At 38.4% G+C, this 27,472-nt stretch overlaps 1 protein-coding gene across 1 annotated transcript in view; it reads right to left on the minus strand.

Annotated features, from left to right (window-relative positions):
• Positions 1 to 26,596, minus strand: part of LOC136866198 (mite allergen Der p 3) — a 75,280-nt gene extending 48,684 nt beyond the window's left edge. The window contains exons 1-3 of the mRNA XM_067142944.2: positions 26,456 to 26,596; positions 14,729 to 14,802; positions 69 to 181 (exon numbers count right to left, since the gene is read on the minus strand). Of these exons, the coding sequence (XP_066999045.2) occupies positions 69 to 181; positions 14,729 to 14,802; positions 26,456 to 26,513 (245 nt within the window). The 5' untranslated portion in view covers positions 26,514 to 26,596. The remainder of the gene's footprint in view (positions 1 to 68; positions 182 to 14,728; positions 14,803 to 26,455) is intronic.
• Positions 26,597 to 27,472: the final 876 nt, after the last annotated feature.

Genomic DNA, 27,472 nt, shown 5'->3' on the forward strand with positions numbered 1-27,472 from the left:
TAATAATATTATCAAAGTAACTTTAGATTATCCCTTGATATCTTAAGTTGAAATATGAAATAACTTACCTTTCTACGCAATGGCCAGCGGTGAGAACCCATCTGTCACTTATAATCGTAGCTCCACATCCACGACCTGACGGACGTAAACCACCAGTCTTTTCCACTTTGAACAGGTAAGCCTGAAAAAAAATCAACTTAGTCCTTTGTAAGACGATGATTGAGATAATAATTTACGATACCTTCATTCGTTGGACATATATATTTGTGTGTGGGGACGTTATCTACATTATCGGCCATTGTTGGAACTGTTGCCTAACTGTGGAAATTACCAGGCAAATTTATTCAAATAACTTTTTCCTATTGTTACGTATTTGGTGGATCAACTTGATTCGCGGGATTATCGTTTGAGTGGTGCGCGCATCACGCCGCGCACGCTTTGAATCATGGGAAATAGCTTCTTCCTGCTTGCTGAGTGTGATCTCGAACAGTCCGTTCGCCGCTACAGTCCAAGATGGCTGTGTTGTGTGAAGCTCCCAAGAGGACATCTTGGCGCATAGAAAGACAGTTACGGATGGAGCCTGACTCCGGAGGATAGGAGTGTGAATGTTGGGGCAATGCCCCTTACTATTTTAAAAGTTTCTTAGTGTGCTCCAACCTGTTTTTTCTTTTTTCTTTAGTGTGAAAGTAAGCTTGTGTCTTCTTACCGTTTCCGGTATGGAGTTTTAAAAGTGTTGTAAGTTGGATACCATAACTCCAAGTACGTACTGGAAATTATAATTTATTGAAGGGATTTCGTACGACCAGACATTAAAAATGAGTAATGTCATCGTGGATTTGACCAACATCATAAATGAACCCTTTCGGTATCGCGTAACTTTTGTAAACAAAATCTGGTATCATCTTTGGACTGAATCAGTTGGAAAAAACAAAACAAATGTAATGTAGGGAGTTTGGGATCGCTAATTATGCGTTTATGAGGTGGTATTCGGTCTAGGTCGTTTTATCTTATTGTTTTGTCGTTGTGCATTATTGCCTACTGCACTTCATGATGAGGATTATTATTATTATTATTATTATTATTATTATTATTATTATTATTATTATTATTATTATTATTATTACTACTTTGATACTTATGTTGAGGTGTGTTTTTCTCCCTTATTTTCCTTCGCTACTTGCATTTGGTGTCTGATTGTGTTCCTATTGCCTTCGTGGCTGATTATTTGTATGTGACCGTGATTTGCATTATTCGGGGCGTTAATTAATGACACCTCATGTACGCATTGTAGCGCAATCCAAGGCCCCCTTAGTTGTAAAGTATGTATATGTAAGCCGTAGGCAAACTGATTAGCTAAAGCTAATGTAAATTGGTACCTCTTGCATAAATTATTATTATAAATTTTAATTGCGTCTAATCTTAAAACTGAAATTTGCTGGTTGACATTTAACTTAAAATATGCCGATTTCTTAACGTTTTCCTGTCATCTTCTGTTTATTTTTTTGGGCTCCCTGCCTTTGTTTTGATTACGTAATGATCCCTTCTTATCTAATCTGATGGACACCACTAATTTTGGTGGCTTTGATGACTATTACTGGATTATGGCTTGGCGTCGGTACTGGTAGCTCCTTGGGTGTGCTTCCGTGTTCTATTATTTTTTGTGAGGAACTTCATTGTAATTTTCTTTGATATACTGTACTTCATTTAGTTGAGACTGCTGTCGACTTTAATTTCATTGTGTTTTCATCTTGTTCGGTTATTTTTTGTAATTTTTATTCGCGGTTGGAGCCACTATTTTTCTCTTTTCGTGTGTTCTTGTGTGTGACTTGTAATTAACTATTTTGTAGTGTAGCAAATTGCAATTTTAAGCTATATTTGTAATTGCGGGCCCGTATACTGATGATCATCACTCTAAAAATAACGATGAATTTCTATATACTCATTTCCTAGTGTTTATCTTTTAATTTATTTGAAAAGGTTGCAACCTATTTTAATATTTTCTTCTCATATTTTAAGTAAATCTTATTGAGAATTTTATTCAGTGATGTCTGTTTTGAGTAAGTCAGTATTTATTTGAGAAACCCTATCTTGCTAGCAGATTCATTTTACCTCAATATAAAATTCATTATAAAATGGTGTTTCACTTTTGAGTTTTAATTGCGTTATAATTTTTTGAAAAGAGAAGAATATATGTAAATTTAATTGTTTAAAACCTATTTTAAATTTTCATTTGTATTTATTTATTTATTAAAATTTCTTCATTTTCAATTTAATCTGGTCTCTCATTTGGTAGTTAGCAATATTGACCTGGCAACCTGTCAACCGTTAATGATAAGATCCAGCCCTTTCATTCATGCTACTGCCCTTACGGTAAGTATTGTGCTTGTTTTCTTCTTGTTGTTTGTGCTGTTTTCATTTTGATGTTTAGTGTTATTTTGGGTAAGGTTGCAATGATGAAGAATAAGAATAATAATACTAATAATAAGAAGAAGGTAATCGGGGCATTCCTTTAAGGGAAACATAGAGTTAACTTGCTATTTCAACATTTTATGCAGGCTGAACGGTAGTTACCTTATTGCAAGCCGACCTATGTTTATTTATTTTCTTTATTCATGAAATGTATCTCGGCTTAGAATTGGTATCGTTAACACGGACGATAAAGTGAGCGACACCCTTTTTCGATGAAATAGAAAAATGTTCTGGAAACTAACTCCAGAAGCCACCATGAGTAAGTTTCCGCCATCATGCAGATTCGGATCTGGTTTCATGAACAGTTCTTAAATATATTAAAATGGGAATGCCGTACCGAAATTCTCCGCCCAAGGTATTTCTGAGACAACGCAAGCTAACACCTGTCTAGGTGATTTGAAACTACCGCTGAATGTACAGGCAGCGGATATGACGGCGAGTCACGCGGCTGCTCGCTGCTCTGAGCTTGCCGAGGAACAATGACACCACAATAGAACCTTCTATAAGTTGTACGTCACTATCTCTTGAATGAAACATGATATCAAATTTCTGGCTACACCATCATGTAGCCCAATACCATACATGGTAATGTACCAAGCTTCAAGAAGATAGGCGGCAAGATAGCCGAGTAATTAGAAGTTAGAGTTGTATGAACTTTGAAGTCTGCGGTCTGAGCTTCACGTATAAAAGAGGCCAGGAGGTCGGTAGTAAATCAGTATCTTCGAGTCATCCCAGCCGTCTCGTGGGCGGACCAGCTGTGGGACTTCGATTCTCGTCACTCTGCCTGGCGAAACGCCGATGTTCTACGCATAAAGTTCTAATGCTCAGTAAATTTTCTAAATCCGAGGTGTGAATTTCGAATTCTAAATTTCAGAAACGAAAAGAGGTGTTTAAAATATTAAAAGTCATTTATAGTGATTGAATAACATTTAACTGTGACACGAGTGTGATAGGATTTATCTCGTAAAAATAACACTCATTCTACAAACAAATATTCGCGAACTGACTCGTGAAAACTTAATTCTTTTTCTGAAAGACTGTGCTTCGTAAGAAAACTTGGTTGTTCTCTTAAAGACCGTGCATTTAAATTATTTCGTTTGAATAACACTCCAAATGGGCATTTACAAATCTGTGCTTTATTTTCTGAAGAACTGTGCGTTATCATCATATACAGTGTGAAATGATTGTGCCTCAGTGTTGAAACTTCGCCTCTTGCGTTAGATTATGCCTTCACTTACCTTCATGACTGTGCTCAGTGAAAACATTCGTTTATTTCCGTAGGAACTGTGCTCTCTCAGACTGTGTTTCCGTACGGGAACTTAATTTTTACGTACCTCTAATGATTGTGCTAAATGAAAGAACTGCATTAATTTCGAATGATTATTCTCAATGAAAGAACTGTGCTAATTTCGAATGACTGTTCTCAATGATTGAACTGTGTTAATTTCGAATGACTGTTCTCAATGAATGAACTGCGTTAATTTTATGAGATTGTGCTTAGAAAGACTGTGTGCTTTAGGAAACTTCGAAAGACTTTAATTTCTTTCATTCGATCTTGTCTTAGCCATCGTTCTCATTTTACGAACAGTGGTCTAGTATGTTAATGGGACTGTACTTCATTACAACGCTTATCATACTTTCAAGTGTTCTATAAAACTATGTCTTAATGGCATTATTTGATTTTCATTAGAGTGTGCTTAGAAAAAAAACAGTGTTAAATTCACTGAATTAACCTTAGTGATGGAGAAGGTTACGAACAGTGTTTTTCACACTACTCCATTAATATCTGTTTTACCAACGAATGAATCAGACAGTTACTTTTTCACTTTTGAGGTTTGTTAATTTACATTTCGTCGTATATTGTAATACTGATTTAATCTCTTCGATAAAAGCATCACTTGAAACTTATTTATGTGTTTACGAACAGTGGAACTCGTAACTCGTATGAACAGTGTTACACAATTATCTCCAGTGCAGTGTTGTAAGGAAGTGTCGTTTAGATTTTATTGACACTCTGTTCGGTGTTACACGCTTCTTTACTCCCTCTTGGGACTTAAATGGAATTCAATGATTAGCTGCACTTCACCTGTAATCAGATTCCTTGGTTCGAGGCTCTCTACCAGAACTTCCAGAGCCGTCGACCACCGAGGCTTTACCCGGTTCCATGTTGCAGTGAAGTGTTTAATCGTGAGAGGAAGGAGCCTGTCACCACGAGACATCCTCGGCGCCAACGCTCTGGGGACGGCGTCCTCATTTTTGAATCTAGACTCTGTAAATTCTGTCCATCTATGACAAGGTGATATGATTTGCTCGTTTTTTTTTTTTCTGAGTAAGCAATAAGTTGAAAACTATAAAAACTTATTGTGCTACCCTCTCTCTGACTTCTCCTAAGGATGGACCGTACACGCCCTGGCGTCAAACCCATGCTATCCACTGAATTAAGTGCGAGCGTCGTCGATACGGTTACAATATACGCAAGTTATTAGCTAAAACCGTGTTGAGTTAATATGGGTCGCATTTTTCGTTCAAGTAATGCGTGTATGAATATTACTTCTCATATCGCAACAAAGGTAAGAAACAAGGTAGTAAATATGATAGTAGGCGAGATGAAAGTACCACAGTCAATCAGCTGTCATCACCGATATTGCTGTCCGACTCGTTGGCTGAACGGTCAGCGTACTGGCCTTCGGTTCAGAGGGTCCCGGGTTCGATTCCCGGCCGGGTCGGGGATTTTAACCTTAATTGGTTAATTTCTACGGCCCGGGGGCTGGGTGTATGTGTTGTCTTCATCATCATTTCATCCTCATCACGACGCGCAGGTCGCCTACGGGAGTCAAATAGAAAGATCTGCATCTGGCGAGCCAAACCCGTCCTGGGATATCCCGGCACTAGGAAAAAAAAAAGCCATACGACATTTCATTTACTGATATTGCACTCGTCTACAATACCAGGAAATAAGAATGGTGTAATTATCCCAAAGAGCAACTGTTTCTCATTGCTTTAATCTGACATTATGCCAATTACAGGCTAGAGCTTTCCATAGCTGATGCGAGTAAAGATTTCCCCTCACATGTAAACCACACCAAATTTTAATTTACAAGCTCTGTATAGTTTACCGCCAGTCACACAAAATTTCCAGGGAATTAAAAGATCATGAAAAAGAGCTTAAGAACATAGTCCTCATAATTGGAAGGATTTTATATATAAGATGGATTATAACGTCTTAGAATCGAATAAATGCGTCATATGAGAATGGTTCTGCAATCGCTGCCAAATTCTTAAGTCTGGTCGAAGATTTATACTGTAAGTAAAATTAGCTGTTCAGCGTCAGAGTTGTCTCAGTTGTGTGGGAAAATATTGAAGTTTTACAGATGCACTTCAAAGTTGAACCTAGAAGAGACAAAGCACTACAATGATATATGATGCTCTTCAGGAGTCAGCAGAACTTGATGTTGAGTTGCAAGCACTTGACATCACAAATTATTCTACCCTTAATAACATATTCAAGCAAATTAAGGTGTTCTCTCAAAGAAGGACAAAACATGGACCATACTACACTGAAGCCTTGGGTGCAGTAACACAGTTCATTTTTAAAAGTGTGACTCTCTGAAAAGGAATAAAGGAAAACTTACTATGCTGTGAATTTCTATGAGCGTGTGGAGAACTTCATTTTAACTGCAGAAGACAGTGAAATACTAGAATGGCCTAGCATTTTTGAAACTACAACTTAGATAATCCAGATCTAACTTACGGGAAACCGAAGTAAGAATCTTTATGAAAACTTTTTAAGCTCCTTGAGAGACAAGCCCTAAGAGATTTCAGAGAATATCTTATGGTGAAGATTTCCCGTTGTCTCTACTAGCCTTGCAACATCCCAGTTTCTAGTTTGAACGAGGATTCTCACAAATGTACTTAAACATGTCTTCAGCAAGAGCTCATTGCATCCGAGCATATTTCTAAATGTTCATTTCCATCAAGTTTGTTGGCCCGCTACTAAGAATGTTTACATGTATAAATTGTTAATTCTTGGTTCCTGCAAGGACGAAATCAGACGACAGACACCAAAAGCAAGGTGAGAAGGCATAAAGATGGTAGTGATCATTCTGTACAAGCGTGGAATTTATTGTAAGTAGGTCAGCAAAAACAGTTTCGCTCATACGTGTTTATATTCATCTGTTCTTTGAACTTCAGAATGTAATGTAAGGTCGTGATGTTTTCTCGAGTACAAACCGAGAGCACCCACTTTTTTAGAAAAAAAACAATAATAATGATAACGATGATAAGGACAATGACGATAATGACAATAATGATAATAATAAAAATAATATTATTAATAATCTGAGTGGCCGTGCGGTTAGGGGCGCGCATCTGTGAGCTTACATTCGGGGAATAGTAGGTTCAAACCGTACTGTCGGCAGCCCTGAAAAGGGTTTTCCGTGGTTTCTCATTTTCACACCAGGCAAATGTTTGGACTGAACCTTAATTAAAGTCACGACCGCTTCCTTCCAACTCTTAGCCGTTTCCGGTCCCATCGACGCCATAACACCTATCTGCATTGGTGCGACGTAATGCCAATTGAAAAAAAAATTTCTTCAACGTACTTATTGGTGTATGTTGTACATCTGAATTACAGCGCAGAGTGGAGCGCGGTAACGTAGCCAGGATCGACAGGATGCAGAAGGGGGTGGTGGTGGTGGTTATAGTTACAAAATGATGGTAGAGCATAATGAAGGTGTTTGTGTGTGATGCGTGCATGCATGAGTGTCATTATAAGAACACTGTGACACAAGTGAATATTATGTTGATATTGGGATTGCAGTATCGATACACTACAAAATCTTACATCAAAGTAGAGAATAAGAACAATATGATCAATATGCATAGTTTTGCAGCGAATGGCACGTTCAGATAACGTTATTTTATTTTTCCATAAAAATGGCTAAGGAGTGCAAGTGTAGGAGCTGTGGATGTGGCCAGGCTTTAAGGAGTATGAGGGAGGAGTTGGAGAGGTCGAAGGGGATAATTAGGATTCTCTCGGAAGACAGGAAGGAATGTAGAAATCATTTAAACCATGTCCAGGATACAGTAGATGCAAAGGAGGGATGGAAGGAAAAGGGGAAATTGCAGAATACAGGTGGTCTAATGTTCTAAGGGAAGTATATTCCAGGCTAAGAGCTCTGTTCAGGATCAGAATTCAGGACAGGTGTCTGCGAGAAATGGATACGAGTCACTCCAGGTAGAACAACAGAGGGGAAAATGAGGAACAGGGAACTGTTGTTGAGAAGCGTGGAAGGAGGAGAAAGGGAAATGTAGAGTGTAGGATAGGAAACGATAGGTGGAACAGGGTCGGGGGAGGGAGAAAATTAATGAGGAAGTAGAATCTGCAGCTATCAGGAAAGATAGGGCTGACCAGGAAGGGAGTTGTTCAAGTGAGGTGGGTAGGGTCGAGGCTCTTGTCATGGTAGATTCCATTGTTAGACATGTGGGAAATGTGTGTGGAAGAACGGGAACCGGGGTAGAGTATTATTCAGGAATTAGGTTGAGGCAGATTTTAAGGAAAGTAGAAGATGAGGAGGAGGGGAAGGAGAAAGTGGTAGTGTTTCACGTTGGTACCAACAACGTAAGACAAACAGGTATAAGTACCAACATAGTTGGGGATATGTGCGGTCTGATTAATGCAGCACGGGTGGAGTTTAAGGAAGCGGAGATAGTTATCAGTGGAATACTCTGTAGGAGGGATACTGACTGGAGGGTGATTGGGGATTTAAATGAGTCTATGGAGTGGAGATGTGGGAAATTGGGAGTGAGATTTCTAGGTCCTAATGGGTGCGTAGGAGATAGGCATCTCCGCTCAGATGGCTTTCACTTAAACCGCTGTGGTACGTATGAGTTGAAATTTGTTAGAAAGTGCTATAGGGAGGTACTTCAGTGAAACGGGCTAGTCTAGGGAGCGGTGATAAGGGTACAGGGATCTGGAAGTCAAGTAGGGATGACATGAAAATGTTAATGTTGAACTGTAGAAGTATTGTAAATAAAGGAGAAGAATTAAGTAATTTAACAGATATATACTTAACAGATATTGCAATAGGAGTTGAATCATGGCTGAGAAATGAGATCATGGATGCAGAAATTTTCTCACGGAACTGGAGTGTGTATCGTAGAGATAGGATGGGAATTGTGGGAAGCGGAGTATTCATTCTGGTGAAAGAAAAATTTGTAAGGTACGAAAACGTTACATATGACAAACACGAAATTCTAGGTGTAAGGCTCATTTCTAAACATAATAGGCAACTTGACGTCCTAGAAGTGTACAGATCGGGAAAGGGTGACGCTGATTCAGAATTAATTGATAAGATAATCAGCTATGTGGGAAACGACATGGAAACGAATGTGATTGTAGATCTAAATTTACCAAATGTCAATTGGGGAGGTAATGCGAACAACAGGAAGGGTGACCAACAGATGGCAATTAAGATAATATTGGAAGGACAGCTGATTCAGAAAGTGATGGAACTAACAAGAGGGAAGAATATCCTGGACGTGGTTCAGGTAAAACCAGACGAGCCCTGTAGAGAAACTGAAGTTGTAGATGGTATTATTGATCATGAATAATTTTTTGTCGTAGTTAAATATAATTGTGATAGAAAGGAAGGTCATAAGTGTAGGGCTATTGGGCAGTAGGCCTACCACATTGTTTATATAGTAGGCATGAGAGAGTTTTTAAAATGTAAATATAATCGGCATAAAACGGTAAATAGGAATGTAAGCAGATTCTGGGATGGTTTTAAAGCAATTGTTGAGGAACATGAGAACAGGTTTGTACCTTTAAAGGTTGTTAGGAGTGGTGAAGATCCACCTTATTATAATAGAGAAATAAAGAGACAACCAAGGAGGTGCAGATTAGAAAGAAATAGAGTTAGAAATGGCTGTGGAAGTAACGAGGAATTGAGGGAACTTAATAGGAAATTGAACCTAAAAAAAGAAGTCAGCTAAAGATAACATGATGGCAAGCATAACTGGCGGTCATACAAATTTTAGTGATAAATGCAAGGGTAATTATAGATACTTTAAGGCAGAAGCAGGTTTCAAGAAAAGCATTCCAGGAATGATTAATGAACAAGGGGAGTGAGTATATGAGGATCTTATTTATTTATTTATTTATTTATTTATTTATTTATTTATTTATTTATTTATTTATGACACATTTGTGGCGAACTTATGGCTCACGGCCCTCTCTTACAATTAACCACTATAAATAATAAAATTTTGAAATGTAAACATTAAAGTAAGACACAGAAATTCTAAAAAGAAATAATACTGCGGACAGATAAGTCAAAGACTAAGTTACGCCTTCATATCAGTACAGCAATTAATGTGGCAATAATAATAATAATAATAATAATAATAATAATAATAATAATAATAATAATAATAATAATAATAAATGTAGAAAACCCATTCACACAACATACACACAAGGACTCACACAACTCAGTTTTATGTTCACAGGAAAAACTTTCGGCAGGCAGATTTGAATTTATGAGGCGAAGTAAGGTGCCGAATGTCCACAGTCAGCAATGTAAAGATTGTTGGTTACAAGAATAGTTTCCGGATAAAGGAGGTAACTAATGCTTAAGAAGTATTGCAATCCAAATATGATAACAATGACATTTACAAGAAGATACAAGAGTTGAAAATTAGAAAAGCGGCTGGAATTGATAAAATTTCTGGGGATAAACTAAAGACAATGGGTTGGGATATAGTACCGTGTCTAAAGTAATGATTTAATTAATGTTTGCAGAAAGGAGCTATACCAAATGAATGGAGACTTGGTATAATAGCACCTGTGTATACAGGAAGGAGTGATAGACATAAAGCTGAAAATTACAGGCCAGTAAGTTTGACATGCGTTGCATGTAAGATTTGGGAAAGCATTCTCTCTTATTATTTTAGGCATGTTTGCGAAATTAATAACTGGTTCGATAGAAGGCAGTTCGGGTTTAGGAAATGTTATTCCACTGAAGCTTAGCTTGCAGGATTCCAATAAGAAATAGCAGATATCATGGATTCAGGAGGTCAAATGGACTATATCGCGATTGACCTGTCTAAAGCATTTGATAAGATGGATCATGAAAGACTATTGGAAAAAATGGGTTCAATTGGACTAGACAAAAGTGTGACTGAATGGGTTGGTATATTTCTAGAAAATAGATCTCAGATAATTAGAGTAGGCGAATCTTTATCTGACCCTGTAATAATTAAGCTGGGATTTCCTCAAGGCTGTATTTATGTACCTGTATATTTTATTTATATAAATGATGTGAGTAAAGGAGTGGAATCAGACATAAGGCCTTTTGCATATGATGCTATTCTGTATAGAGTAATAAATAAGTTACAGGATTGTGAGCAACTGCAAAATGACCTCGATAATGTTGTGATATGGATAGCAGGCAGTGGTATGTTGATAAATGTGGTTAAAAGTTAGGTTGTGCGTTTCACAAATAGGAAAAATGACCTCAGTTTTAATTACTGCGTTGATGGTGTGACCGTTCCTTTTCGGGATCATTGTAAGTACCCAGGTGTTAATATCAGGAAAGATCTTCATTGGGGTATTCACATAAATGGGATTGTAAATAAAGGATACAGATCTCTGCGCATGGTTATGAGGGTGTTTAGGGGTTGTAGTAAGGATGTAACGGAGAGGGCATACAAGTCTCTGGTAATACCCCAACTAGAGTATGGCTCCAGTGTATTGTACCCTCACCAGGATTACTTGATTCAAGAACTGGAAAAAACCAAAGAAAAACAGCTCAATTTGTTCTGTGCGATTTCCGACAAAAGAGTAGCGTTACAAAAATGTTGTCAAATTTGGGCTGGGAAGACTTGGGATAAAGGAAACGAGCTGCTCGGCTAAGTGTATGCTCTGAGCTGTCAGTGGAGAGATGGCGCAGAATTACATTAGTACACGAATAAGTTTGATTGTTTTTTAAGTAGAAAAGATCACAATATGAAGATAAAGTTGGAATTCAAGAGGACAAATTAGGGCGAAAATTCCGTTATAGGAAGGGGAGTTAGGGATTCTAATAACTTACCAAAGCACATGTTCAATAAATTTCCAATTTCTTTGAAATGATTTAAGGAAAGGCTATCAATAGAACTGATAGGGGATCTGCCACTTGGGCGACTGCCCTAAATGCAGATCAGTATTGATTGATTGATTGATTGATTGATTGATTGATTGATTGATTGATTGATTGATTGATTGATTGATTGATTGATTGATTGATTGATTGATTGATTGATTGATTGATTGATTGATTGATTGATTGATTGATTGATTTCTCAAATCCAACTTTCGTGGCTTCTTGTAAAATAGATTCAAGGGATCCGTTTGTTTTACAATGATGTCTCTGTGAATGTTCAAAAGAGCCAACTCACTTAGTCGACTTTCAGTCGTTTATTGTCAGTTTCTGTTTCTGTTTTGTAAAATTTCTATTCGGGGGGTGGTGGGAGGCGTGGATATAGCCCCCAGTAATTCTCCCACGCTACGCCCCTGGTTTAGCGATCTTTTTGTTAGGGTTAGTGCGTGTTGAATAGGGCATAATGTGTGAACAAACATTTTTATTATCATCCCGCGGTAACTAAGTCCAATCGATTACTATTATCGTAATAATTATTTCAATAATATTACAAAATTATCATAATTATCTCTATAAACAAAATAGTAAGGTCCTTCAGCCATTCGACTTTTATGATTACTTATTTTTCGCAAATCCCAGCCTACCTTCACTAAATATTAATTATCTGTCTAGAAACAGGCAGGTTGTTTGATTTGAACGAGATGGTGGTCGTAGTAATTATTGTTCTAAGAAGAAGTTAGTATAGCGACGGTTTCTTTAATCAAGTCCCAACTACCGTTATATTTAAAAGTAACGAATATCTTACTTTAGCACACAAGGATCTAAATAATGATTACGCTCTTTTAACAAATTCGTTTCGACCCTCAGGATCTCGAGTGATTTCATTCTTTCTATTCTCCCATTTCTCTCCGCTTCCTAATTTGGATCTTCATCTTAGTATCGGTCCATTTTGTGACTCTTAGCGAGCTTTTGTAAACTGATCTATGCTGCACAGTCGTTAGTAGATATTTACCTATCATGCCAATAGCCTTCAGTGTATTGGACCCTCACAGGATTACTTGATTGCATGTCGCATTCCATATCTTCTTTGTTAGGCTGTTACCATCCATCGTCATCTAATGTCCCATGAAACCCAACCTTTTCTTCCGTAATACAGTTGAAATTGGTTCTACTTTCTCAAATATCTCCTGCCGTAATATATGCGCCTATATTTCACTCTCCATTTTGGTATTCCATATATATCTCTCAGGATCTTTCTTCCCTCCTTTGCCAATCGAATACAAGCTCTTTTGCCCGATGTACAATGCAGTGTTCCGGATGGCCATCGTATAGTGTCGCAGTTTGGCGTTCCAAGGTAGGTTCTTCTTCCCGTAAGAATCGTAGTTTCTGTAGGAGTTGTGCTTTATCTCCCGCACTCCTATTATTCCGTAGTTTGTTTGTTATATTCTCACCTAGGTACCGAAAACTGTCGACTCTCTCTACTACTTGATATCCAACCTTCCAGTTGTCCTTTGCTTCTTGTACAGTATCGTTAGGCCAACCTTCCCGCAGTCTCGGCTAGGTTTGCTAGCGCCATCTACGCATCTTCCTTCTCGTATAGCAATGTCATAGCGAGTGGTAGGCAATGCCGTATTATCTGCGAAGGACAAGCAGTCCACTGTGGCGTTGTGTTCGATCTTGTATCCAATCTGTACGCCTTCGATACCCATTGTTTGGTTCAACTGTCTCCATTGTTTTACCACTTCATCCAGATCCAAGCTGAACAGTATTGGTGAAAGTCCATCACCTTGTCGGACTCCTGTTTTAATTTCTAAGCTGTCAAGCAGTGTATTCCGGAATCCAACTCAGGCAGTTGTGAATTCTAGAGTGTCCCTTGCACATATTGTTGTACCCAGTTCCCTGGCATACAGAATATCTAGCATTATATTAATGTATATGCTTTAAATAGTAAGTTAGCGCAAAACAATTGAACTTTCATAATTTCATTTCAATCTGCTAAAGCATTTTCATTCTTCCGATTCAGTAATAAAAGAGTTGGGAACAATTGTAGTGTTCGTGACTTTCTCTGCTATGACCAGTTTTTGTGATGTGTACTTAGCTCGAAATCAAGGTTCAACCTTCAATGACGTCTTGTTACCTTAGACAAAGAGTCATATCAAAGAATTACATGTGACATTCGTATTGGCAATCAACAAATTCTACTCTAATTATATAACACTACTCCAGTCTGTATCTCTTCTAACTTAATTTGTATTAATATCTAGCCTCCCTCAATAATATTGTTCTTACAGGGTATATTTCCCTCTTAGATACCCGCTATGGGTGGAGGTGATAGAATGCATTCGCGGTATTCACTGCAACTTAAAGGACTCGTAAACTGAGCCATTCGGCGGCCACGGATTCCCTAGTGGAGTCTGGCATTGCTTCCAATTACTTGGGCCAGTTTCCTCAATTTCATCTTTGCTACACGAACTTCTTGGTCAAATCTTGTTCTCTTACGAAATCTTACATATTCACGCCTTTTTTTTTTTTTTGACCGATGCGTCCATTCTTCGAAGTGTTGCATCTATTGCACTGTCCTTATTGTTGTAATATTAGGAGAGGATGGTGCAGTTTTGTACTTCCCCTTAAAACAATGACCACCACCTTCCTTATGAAGTATGTACGTGAAAGTGATCTTGGCATTGTTCTGTAAGAGGATAACTGTCACATTGTCTATCCGATTGTATACAGTCTATTTGATAATCAAAGCTTCAAGTATGAAACCATGTTTTAAACTACACATGCTTACTGACACCCTCTGCAACTATTATCCAATGGTATGATCTATCTTTACACTTAACTGTTATCCCCACCCAAGGCCTCGAAGTAAACAAAACTGAAATATGTTCTTCTTTTTCTGTTACTACAGAGCGGCTCACTATCTCATATTTCTACTCCTAATATTGATATTTATACATGTTCATGTACTACCCTATTAATTGTTACGAATTTGTCATGTGAAATAATAGAATTCAAGTCAGAATATCCACATGATGTAATGCTAATACACAAATAATCAATTTCCATCTGCACAAGAACGCGTTCATTATAGAAGCAAGAGTAGTTTTTTGTCATACCATGGATGGGAATTCGAAGATCGAAGCATCCTCTCCTCCCAAAATGCGATTATCCGTGTCATCAGTGGGTATAACTGTAAAATGATGTTAAAAGTATGTAGTTATTCATTTTAATATTCAAATATACAATTCTAAAGTAATAAAATTTTAAAAACAGAGTTTGATTTATACAGCAAATACTTAACTATAAAATATTGAAGTGACACTGGTGGTTACAAAAAAGAAAACACATAGCATAGGACGTTTTGTTTCTCCTGTGCTTTTAAGTTACTGAGTTGACTAATTTTCTACTGGCAAAGAGGATGGAAGAACACAATTTGTTTGATTTTAATTTGCCACAAGAACGACATGCAGCATGCGGGCGACGTAGTCGTGAGGGAGGAAATATCACACTATGAACCAATGCCTCCTGCCTATGCAACATACTACAAAGAGATTACATTAACTTAAACATTGATAAGCGGAATTCGAGTTCCACACGAAGCTATGGACAAAACCTGATACACTGTCTCGTTGTTAGACCCGTCTATCGACTGTCGTGAGTGTGTGTCAATTGTACGGATGAAGACACGCACTAATAATAATTGCGGCGCAAAATGACGACAATTGCACTATCAAACAGTGGAGTGTCAAATTGAGGCATATTTGACAAACAGGCAGAACGTTTAACATGCTCTGGTGTAGTTTAACTCCATCCTCTACGAGGGTTTTTTGAAGCCTCAAGCAATGATGCAGATTACTAATGACAGGTAGCATTTCTTTTGCTAGTTGCTTTACGTCGCACCGACACAGATAGGCCTTATAGCGACGATGGGACAGGGAAGGGCTAGGAGTGGGAAGAATACGGCCGTGTCCTTAATTAAGGTACAGCCCCAGCATTTGCCTGGTGTGAAAATGGGAAACCACGGAAAATCATTTTCAGGGCTGCCGACAGTGGGGGTCGAACCCACTATCTCCCGAATACTGGATACTGGCCGCACTGCAGCTATCGAACTCGGTACAGGTAGCATTAGGAACAGGTTTCTTGTTTCGGCGTGTGAAATGTAAAATATGTTCACAACGAACAATAACGGTGGCTGTGTGTATGGAGGTGTGTATATTTCTGTAGGTAACTATACTGAACACTGCATATACTGGAGTTTATTTATATGTTTAGTTGTATATTGTACAAAGTCGTTGAGAAAATGACGTATTAATTAAGAATAGGAATGCAGAACTAAAGGGTGCTTTTATAAATTGTAATTTTACACTCTGCAACTAGCAGGATGTTTTGTTTCTCCTGTTCCTTTTTAGTTCCGGTACTGGCTTGTCTAATTCCCCACTGGCAAAGAGGATGGAAGAACACAATTTGATTGATTTTAATCTCCCGGAGAAAAGTTTCCACTTGGATATTCCATTTCGAAATATGCCATACCTCATTCACAACGTGTTGATAAGTGTAGTGTTATTCCATTTTGTTGTGAAAACAGTTGCCTCAAACAAAATTCACTAAATTAAATATGTGAATGTCGCAATAGTATTTCATATAAATACTAAACGAGTGCACATAGCATGTATTAGAAAAACGAGTGTGTATTGAAGTGTGCTTCGGAGTGAGTAAGTAAGCTGCTCAGAATTAAAGGGTGCTTTACTGCTACTTACAGAGATAAAATTCCGTTTTTACACAACAAATGAATGAGTATTTGCACCACAGAGAGTATGTAAATTGGTGTAAAATATGCTGTGGAAATATTCCTATTTACCAAATATTTTAGAAATCATTTCAACATGGCCTGAATATGCTTAATATGTGAGTCATCAAGACGGTTATCTTTGTATTCTCCCTGTGGGTGGGAACGGTAAATAACATCCATGGTATACAGTCTGTAACAAAAGGCGAATAAAAGGAGCATAAGGCACTCTTAACTTGGGAGCGTGGTTTGGCGACCACGGGGCCTTTAACTGAGTCCTGGCATTGTATCTACTTTCTTGTGCCAGGCTTCGCATTTCTAGCCATCGTATCAGACTTTCTTTGCTCAACTCGTGTTCCTTTCCAACCGCAAGAGTATTAGGTTTCGAGGTGTAGGGTGTATTCTATTTTCATGCCTTTTCGTTCCCAATGTCCTTCTTTTGTCCACATCACCATTTTTGAAGGATTGGACATCTTCCTTTTTCTTCTATGATTAATTTTAATAGGGGACGATTACTCTTAGAACAATCATTAATACCATCACTTTTTGCATTGTCCGTTGATGAGGAATTAAATCACATTACTTTGATGTTGTAGGACCCTTCTCCTGAGAGCACGCCATGAGATTTGTTTACCTCTGTTTAACTGTATTTTGTTCTCTAGATGTTTACGTGTAGTTCGCAGGTAACAAAGATGTACTTAGAGAGTGAAATTGTATATATCCACATAATTTATGGTCTCTGGCATCAATAGCATGTAATGTTAACTGTGAAAAGTTGCCTAACAGGCAGTTATCTTGTCGAAGAATATTCTTAGGAATATACCAATGTTACGATGAGAAGTGAACATATCAGAGTAAAATTTTAGTTGCCGGAAGAAGACAAGAGAGGTATGAAATTGTGAGCTTGAGAAAGTAATTCTTCGTTATGAATGGGAAAGAACGTCACATAATATAAGAATTGCATTAAGGGAAGTAGCACTTCCCATATCCAATTGACATTCTGAAAAACGCATCCTAAATGGATTTGAGCAAATACGTAACACCATAGCAGGGTACACCAAGCATGGAACTTAGGCTCGGGAGATGAATCGACCCTGAGGAAGGCCACTTTGAGCAATCTTTCATTAAATACTGAACCCATGACCTTTGTGCCCTAAGAATATTGTGTATTAAATTGTCAATTGGATAAGAAGTTCGGTTCTTGATATCATGGAATTGACACGTGGCGAGGGGGTGATTACCTTCGGTCCCACGCTCTGGGATACGTGACGTCAGTCGCACGTGTCAACGGCGGAAGAATATTAAGTCATTTTTGTGAACTATTTCAGAAGAGCACGTGTATATGGCGTGCCAAAGCCAAGTCAAAAATATAGTGCCTATCAAATGAGGTCATTTATCCCACAAATCGAACATGAATAAATTTTAAATGTCCATGAACACTACCGCTGGAAATGTAGCGAGTATGTAGTCGCCTTCATAACTCTTGTAATTACAGTATAGTTAAGTCAGAAAGGTTATAGAAATTTTCTTGGCGGCAAGGGGAGATGTCCGGAGAGAGGGGGTAGCTGGTATAAATAAGAATTGACGCCATGACGAAGCCCCTGCATTTTGTATTACGAGGCTGACGACAGACTGTTGAGCTGCCCTGTGAAATCGAACGACAAAAGTAGACTAAGTCCAACCCACAGATTTTAGCCATTGTGGCTGGGGTCTTGACTCCATGTGGAGATAGTTTCTTGAGTGGAAATAATTGTACCAAATAGGTCGGTCAAGGGACCGAATAAAATTTAGAGTGGATGAAGAAAGTAATTCGTGTGCGGAAATAATTAGTCTACCGTGTGCGCTCAACAAAAACAAGTGAAGGGTATTTTCCTTTTTTTAATGCTTTATTTCCAGGAAACCGGAAGAATTAAAAATGATCTGTACAGCCAAAAATGTAAAGATGGCTAAATAAAAATGCCAGGGTCGCTGGTGAGCCCAATGATAACCTATGGCGTAACGTAAGGTATGTGACTTACCATCTTACCACCTATTATATCTTGTTTCATGATGTCTAAAATACATATAATTGAAAGGGGTATATACGACGCAATTGGTCACCCCTATGTGGTTTGTGTAAATGTTAGAATACGACGAAAAGAGGGTCATTTGTTTTATTTTCCACTTGGATAAAATTTTGAAGTCTTGCGAGTGCCGTATGATGTTGTAAAGAGTTGTTAAATAGAGTTTCGAAGTGATATCACGTCCAATGTAGATCGTCATTTCCGTGTGTTTAGTGCCTATATTTGGTGATGTCAAATTAAGATGTTCATCCGACGTAAAATTTTTCTGTCTGAAATTTTGATTAAATAATATAAGATATCCATAGTTACCCATTTTCAATCGAGTAGAAGCGCGTTGTCGGGTGAGAGTATATAGTGATGAATTTGGTCACGGAGTGAAACGTTTTTCTATGCCCGTTTAAACTGTGTCTGACTGACAATAAAAAGGATTTGGTAGAATTTTCAGTCATTTCGTGAAAATCCAGTAATTAAAATAAGATATCATTTTATGCGAAGTTATTCATTATTAAAGCATTATGCGTTATTAGACGTCGTGGATTCTAGTAAGGATTTTATTCCAGTTCTTTTGTCGGTGATAGTCGTGAGTTGGGAAACAGAGGTTAGTTTTGCCGTGTGAGTCGAGATGAGATTTGTGAATGAGGTTGGAGACCTGTCAATGAAGCCGGGACTTGTGGAAGCCCGAGGAAGATTTTTAATGTTGGGAATGGAAAGCAGTATACAAAGATCCGGGCTGGTATTAATTTGCGACGTGTATAATTATGGTGGGCATTTTGGAAGTCTAATCTATGTGCATTTTGTTGGTCAGAAATATCGTATTTGTTTAATTATGTCGGCGGAGTTTAAAGGGAGCATTCTGAGGAGCCAGTCAGGTAGAACGGACCAGATGTCTCACATCAATGCCAAGCGGACTTGGGGGCGAAATGCCGTCAGCTGATAGAGGTTCACCGCTGGGATAACGGAACATGCGAAGTGTGTTACGCGTGGAATTGAGATTGCATTTCTTGGCAGGGGATAACGTTAAATGTTGGATTTAGTTAAAATTTTCATTCGGTAATAACGTGTATGTTATTAGACACTGTAATTTTGTTTAATGGGGAACGTAATGTGCATTTGATGCCATGGACTTAGAGTATAATGAACAAGATTAGCCAAATTCAGGGTTGTCCAAAATATAGAGCGATGGTAGTGATGATTGTTTGTCTGTGAGGGGTGCGCAAACTTTATAAAATGTTATGACGGGACATGATATCGTAATTATATGGCGAGTCGCTTTTGGTTTGTACATAAATTATTAGGGTTATCCAAGTGTTAATAATGGCTAGGATTAGATTAGATTTAAAGTGTGAGGTCATGAAACAAGATATAAACTGGACATGAATAATGCAATAGTTCTTTTCCAACTATCGGAATCATCAGATAAACAACACAGGATTAAAATTTCTACATCACAACTGCGTAGGAATTTGTAAAGAAACCATTATTCCGCGGAGATAGAATTTGTTGTTCTTTAAGATTTCATTAAATCATTTAAAGTTATTTAATTATTAAATTCAGTGAAACCGCATTTTGAAATAACTTTAAACCAAGCGAATAACTTGAAGATGCATTCTGGAAATCTTAGTTTGTTTTCTGGGGAATGTGTAAATGTTAACGTAACGGTTAAGGGGACATATCCGAAGGTAATGAACTTTACTGCCACAAAGTATTGTGAGCATTGCTATTGTTGTATTATTTAACTTTGATTGATTGAGCAGTGAATGTGCTGGGGATAGTAAAGTGGAAACTTTGGTCATCAACCGATGTAACTTAATTGTGTTTAGCCTTCAGCTTAGAAACTTGGATGGTCAGGGGGTCATCAACCTCAGTGACTTAGATTAGGGCCATATGCCACTGTAGCATCATTTTCTTTGCGGTCATCATCCACAATGACTTTAAAGTAATTTAGAAGTTTAGATGTCGGTCCATGACATAGTCGCAGGTCACATCGATTCAATTAAGGGTCGATGCCGTATAACCAACGTGTGGCACACACCGATTGGACTGCCTTAATTATACCCAGAGTCCAGAGTTCGTGTTACGAGGACTGGGCCATAAAGAATCACTATGATGGTACATGTAGTCTCACATGGAAGCCGAATTTAAGGATTTCCAGACTTTCTTTCTTTAATTAATAATGGAGACAATGGTTTCTAGTAAGAATGCCCATCAGGCAGTTACGTCAAAGACTCACACCAGTGTTCTGACCCTCTATATAATTGTGGTGTTCAGTGGACCCAATTGAGTTAAATGATACCGTGGATATAGCAGAAATGCTACCTGATATTAATGAATAAATAGGAATTTTTTTTAAAAAAAAACTTTCATTTGAGTAGATAGATTAGAATTACTGAACCCTACCTTTAACTCAGCAAGGGACGAAGAACCCGATACGACCCAAGAGACAGATCTCATGAACTTTGCTGATAGGTAAGAAAGGTAGGTATCCTTCGATATGGAGCTAAAGGGTTCAATACATACATACATTATCATTATAGACTGTTATGCCTTTCAGCGTTCACTCTGCAAGCCTCTGTGAATTTACTAAACGTCGCCACAATCCTCGATTTGCAACTAGTGTTGTGGCCTCACTTAGTTCTATACCTCTTATCTTTAAATCGTTAGAAACTGAGTCTAACCATCGTCGTCTTGGTCTATCTCTACTTCTTTTACCCACCATAACAGAGCTCATTATTCTCCTAGGTAACCTATCCTCCTCCATTCGCCTCACATGACCCCACCACCGAAGCCGGCTTATACGTACAGCTTTATCCATCGAGTTCACTCCTAAATTAGCCTTTATCTCCTCATTCCGAGTACCCTCCTGTTATTGTTCCCACCTGTTTTTACCAGCATTCATTCTTGCTAATTTCATGTCTGTTATTTCTAACTTACAAATAAGATAACCTGAGTCCACTCAGCTTTCGCTCCCGTAAAGCAAAGTTGGTCTTAAGAAACAGACCAATGTAAAGATAGTTTCGTCCGGGAGGACTTCCTTCTTACAGAATACTGCTGATCGCAACTGCGAGCACACTGCATTAGCTTTACGTCACCTTGATTCAATCTCACTTACTATATTACCATCCTGGGAGAACACACAGCCTAAATACTTGAAATTATCGACCTGTTCTAGCTTTGTATCACCAATCTGACATTCAATTCTCTTGAAGTTCTTACCTACTGACATCAATTTAGTCTTCGAGAGGCTAATTTTCATACCATACTCATTGCACCTATTTTCAAGTTCCAAGATATTACACTGCAGTTTTTCGGCACAATCTGCCATTAAGACCAAGTCGTCAGCATAGGCCAGACTGCTTATCACATTTCCACGTAACTGAATCCCTCCCTGCCATTTTATACCTTTCAGCAGATGATCCATGTGAATTACGAACAGCAAAGGTGAAAGATTACAGCCTTGTCTAACCCCTGTAAGTACCTGAACCAAGAACTCATTCCACCGCCAATTCTCACTGAAGCCTAATTTTTAACATAAATACCTTTGATTCATTTTAATAATCTACCTTTAATTCAATAGTCTACCAGTATGGCGAACAGCATTTCCCTCGGTACACTGTCATATGCTTTATCTAGATATACGAAACATAAACACAACTGCCTATTCCTCTCGTAGCATTTTTCAGTTATCTGGCGCGTACTGAAAATCTGATCCTGACAGCCTCTCTGCGGTCTGAAACCACACTGGTTTTCATCCAACTTTCTCTCAACGACCTGTCTCACCCTCCCTTCCAAGATGCCATTGAATACTTTGCCTGGTATACTAATCAATGAGATACCTCGATAGTTGTTGCAATCCTTCTTATTCCCTTGCTTATAGATAGCTGCAATTACTGCTTTTGTTCAATCTGAAGGTACCTTATCAACACTCCATGCTAATCTTACTACTCTATGAAGCCTTTTCATCCCTGCCTTCCCACTATACTTCACCATTTCGGATCTAATTTCATCTATTCCTGCTGCTTTAGACAATGGAGTTTATTTACCATCCATGCCACTTCCTCAAGCGTAATTTCACCAACATCATTTTCCTCCTCCCCATGAGCTTGGCTGTTCGCAACACCACCGGGATGATTTCCTTTTACATTGAGAAGATGTTCAAAATATTCCCTCCACCTCCCCAGTGATTCCCTGGGATCTATTGTGAGTTCACCTGAATTACTCAAAACACTGTTCATTTCCTTTTTCCCTCCCTTCCTAAGATTCTTTATTACTGTCCATAAAAGTTTCCCTGCTACTTGACCTAGCCTTTCCAGGTTATTACCAAAATCTTCCCACGACTTCTTTTTGAATTCAACAACTATTTGTTTCGCTCTGTTTCTTTCATCTACATACAAATTCTTGTCTACCTAGGCCCTTGTTTGGAGCCATTTCTGATAAGCCTTCCTTTTACGTTTACAAGCTGCTCTCACTTCATCATTCCACCAACAATGTTCTCCTCTTCCCATCTTTACTCACAGTCGTTCCTAGGCATTCCCTTGCTGTTTCTACTACAGCATCCCTGTATGCCACCCATTCTCTTTCTATATCCTGAGCCTGCTTACTATCCACTGTTCGAAACTTCTCACTAATCATATCCATGTACTTCTGTCCAATTTCCTCGTTCTGGAGATTTTCTACCCTTATTCGTTTGCAGACAGATTTCACTTTCTCTACCCTAGGTCTAGAGATACGTAGTTCACTACAGATCAGATAGTGGTCTGTATCATCGAAAAATCCGCGAAAAACTCGTACATTGCTAACATATTTCCTGAATTCGAAGTCTATTAGGGATCTGGTACCCCTAGCCTCCCGTGTGTAGCGGTATGCTTGAAGAATGCATTCCTAACTGCTAAACCCATACTAGCACAGAAGTCCAGCAAACGCTTCCCATTCCCATTAGCTTCCATATCTTCCCCACATTTACCAATCATCCTTTCGTATCCTTCAGTTCTATTCCCAACTCTCGCATTGAAATCGCCCATTAGCACTATTCTACCCTTGCTCTTGACCCTGAACACGATGTCACTCAATGCTTCATAAAACTTGTCAAATTCATCCTCATCTGCACCCTCACATGGTGAATACACAGAGAAAATTCTCGTCCTAATTCCTCCAACTGACAAATCTACCCACATCATTCGCTCATTTACGTGTCTAACAGAAACTGTGTTGCGTGCAATGGTATTCCTGATAAAGAGCCCTACCCCAGACTCTGCCCTTCCCTTTCTAACTCCCGTCAAGTACACTTTATAATCTCCCATCTCTTCCTCGTTATGTCCCCTTACCCGAATATCACTTACTCCTAGCACATCCAGATGCATCCTCTTTGCTGACTCAGCCATTTCTACTTTCTTTCTTCCATAAGCCCCATTAATATTGATAGCTCCCCATCGAATTCCATTTCGTTCGCCAAGTTGTTTCCAAGGAGTCCCTTGCTTGTCGAATGGGAGAGGGACTCCGTTACTCCCATACGTCCGAGGCTTGCTTGAACTGTTCTGAGCTCAGTAAATTCATGAAGCAGGATGCTGCCCTACTTGCATATAGTCCAAGTGAGGATCTCTCATCTAACGGGTTATGGACCGCCGGTGAATTGTATAGTCCTAGCCGCCTAAGCACAAGGAGGGCCATGACTCAGAATATGTCCAAGATGCCCACTCCCAATCCATAGCAACTGGTATCCCGACTCTCAGGACCACTTACTAGGTCACTCAGTCGTTGCCCATGGTTCACGAACTAGGACGTGACTACAGTAACCCACAGCATGAAACATGCAATCTTTCATAATAAGGTTTTAAATAAATTTGACTATTACCTTATTTGTTAGCAAGCAAATAAGGAAGGAATTACTAAATTACAGAAAGCATATCGAATCACACATATAACAAAAAAACATTATCTCGGAAAACAAAACTAAGACATCATAATACAGCAATAAAACCTGAAGCATTACACACATCGGAAACCTTAATCAATAAAATTTAAAAATATATAGAAAAGCAAGAAATAATAAATTTACGGAAAATGTTTGGCCCTCTCTCATGAAATGTATTGCCATACTGAAAAAATCTCAGATACTATCACTAAAAGGAGGTTGAAATTTAATGGTCACATTGTCAGAATGAACAATGATAGACTGACCAAAAGAATTCTAAATCTGGTCTTTACACTGTAGCTGTGTTTTTCTTCAGCTCGAATGCTGGCTGGATCTTCAAATAGCTCCATCAAAATTTTCTGTGCTTCCAGGAAGAACAAGTGACAGCACCATAATGAGAGGCTTTGCTCTGGGCTGTGCCGAGAGACAGATGTAAAATTATTACGTCCATCAACACACAGCAACGGTTGGTATAGAACTACCTTGTCGTGATACTGAGTACATTCAGGTCTAGGTTAATATGATTATTAAAATGATTTGTTGTTAGAAATTATATCCTCAAAATACTTCACGCCAGTTTCCAACCACTCTGTATAGAAAATAAACATGAAACGAGGTCAAAATGATTCCAACCTCCCGAGACCTATTCTAAATTACTGGACAGTTTTTTCTTGTTCCAAGTTTTCTTCGGAAGAATTTGTGACTACGACGCGAATTGAAACTGATTCATTTTACCCGTCATTATTCATCGCGTCTACTTTCCTCGGAGGTGCGTTGAGAATTTAATAACTACGGGGGCAACTTGGACTCAGTTTACTTCGTGGGATGAATTTTTGTAAACTTAAGGGAATAGCTACTTAGACTCATCTGAGTTCCGTGATATAAGATAACGGATTATTTTGTAGATATTCACTTATCATCTCCTAGTGAAGATATATTATTCTTCGAGGTCTTGAGTGAAATCATTTTGTGATATTACAATGTGGAGTTAATTTAAAACTTATGTGCATTAATTATACAATCAAATCACAATACAAATCAAATTCCGACACAAACAGTAATTTTCATGTCTCTCCAAGAACTAAGAATATCAATTGGGCAACATCAAGTAACATATTCATTGTAAAACATATTTATTTTTTATTGTGAATTTAAAAGTTGAACAGTTTTAATACAGGATTTCACCATCACAAATAGAATACATAGTTTTTTTGAAAAGGCATTAATGGTGTGAACATTTTTATAAGTAGGTAACCAGCGGAACAAGCAGCGGAAATAAATGCTTTGAGCGAGTGAGCTGTATGTGTACGTGGTTCCAGTCGTGGATCTGCATACTTGTACTCGGGGTATAAAGGTTCAGAGTATTACTTTCGGCTCCACTGAAGATGATTTTCTGCATTATTGTGTTCATATTTACACGAGAAAAATGTCGGGACTGTAAGTTATGTTACTCATGGCCACGGTGTGATATTCTTAGTCCTAGTTCTTTGCCATGTCGTCGAACACTCTATGTGTTTATGGAGAAGTTAAATATGTAAAACGTCACGTATAATTAGTCTTAAAAATGAAAAAACGAAATAAATCCTGTGACCAAGCGAGCGATGTGCGTACACGTTACTGGTCGTCTAGCTGTATGCTTGAGGAGGAAGCGTCTTCTAATAAAGCATAACATTCCAACATGAGAGGTATCGAATCAGAAATTTTTGGGATAATATAAAGGGAAATTCTAATTTAAAATTCTTATCTAGTGGACGGACTGCGACAAGAAGCAACTTCAGGTGGCAAAAATAAATATATTCAGATCACTTTCTGGGTACCAATTGAAAGGATTGAAAATACGTACAGTAGATTATGTCACATCACCATGGAAACTTGTAGCAACACACAAACAGTAAGCTCGTGAGGACGAAATATCATTGTCCACTACCAAAAGCGAAGAAACATATTTGTGGTTCAGCTGACCATTCTTACCGTAAACTACTCTGAAGTAACATAGGTGAAAGAAATTCTAAAATTCGTTCCGAATGATAGTAATTTTTGTTAGCGGTGTACAAACGTTACGCGTTTAATAGACAAGTCAACTTACCTGCGTTTTCCACCACCGCCAGTAGGACCACGAACAAGAATGGAGTCATGGGGATCATCCTGTTGACAGTTCTGATCTTATGATGCACAGTACAGATTTTCTTATCCTTTATAAAGCATACATTCTGTGTTATTGCTCCAATTCGTGGGTCACGACTTGTTCATTCTATGTTTTGTAGTGGAGTTAATAATTACTCTCCAATCGTTATCACACATTTTATTGCACATTAAAGAAAATTTAGTTATAACAGAAGTAACTTGCAAATGTTTATGACAACTTCCTGCACGCTTCTTTTTATGAATTTGTGAATTGTTATCTATCCAGTGGCCTTGCTTCACATGTTGCAATCATGACTTTCCAGGTTTTGGCTTCTGTACACTAAGTTAAACAATATTACTCATAAAATTATGTACTTCTTCACTTATTAAAATGGTACAGGAAAGAAGTTAAGAGATCGCTGAATGTGGATTTTGAAACCAATTCCTCCAACAGTTTTAGGACGTGTTCGTCATAACATAGATCTTTTTTTTTTTTTGCTTTACGTCGCACCGACACAAATAGGTCTTATGGCGACGATGGGAGAGGAAAGGTCTAGGAATGGGAAGGAAGCAGCCGTGTACTCAATTAAGGTACAGCCCCAGCATTTGCCTGGTGTGGAAATGGGAAACCACGGAAAACCATCTTCAGGGCTGGCGAGAGTGGAGTTCGAACCCACCATCTCCCGGATGCGATCTCACAGCTGCGCGCTCCCATCATGACATAGAGAGCTTATTTTGCATTTGTCAAATATTTCTCATTTATTTTCTTCTGTCGATGTCATTAACTGCGAGTGCAGATAACCGCAGACTATGGAGCAACTAGAGGATGGCCTGCTGTGCCCTGTATCTTGTAAAGTAGAAGATCTTCCCCCTGTGACATCAAACGGTATTGAGGTGGCACATCATTGGTCTACCGTGGTGTGACTTACTTTAAGATTCTCATATTATTATTATTATTATTATTATTATTATTATTATT

Source organism: Anabrus simplex, chromosome 3, assembly GCF_040414725.1.
Source record: "Anabrus simplex isolate iqAnaSimp1 chromosome 3, ASM4041472v1, whole genome shotgun sequence".
NCBI classification, from domain to species: Eukaryota; Metazoa; Arthropoda; class Insecta; order Orthoptera; family Tettigoniidae; genus Anabrus; species Anabrus simplex.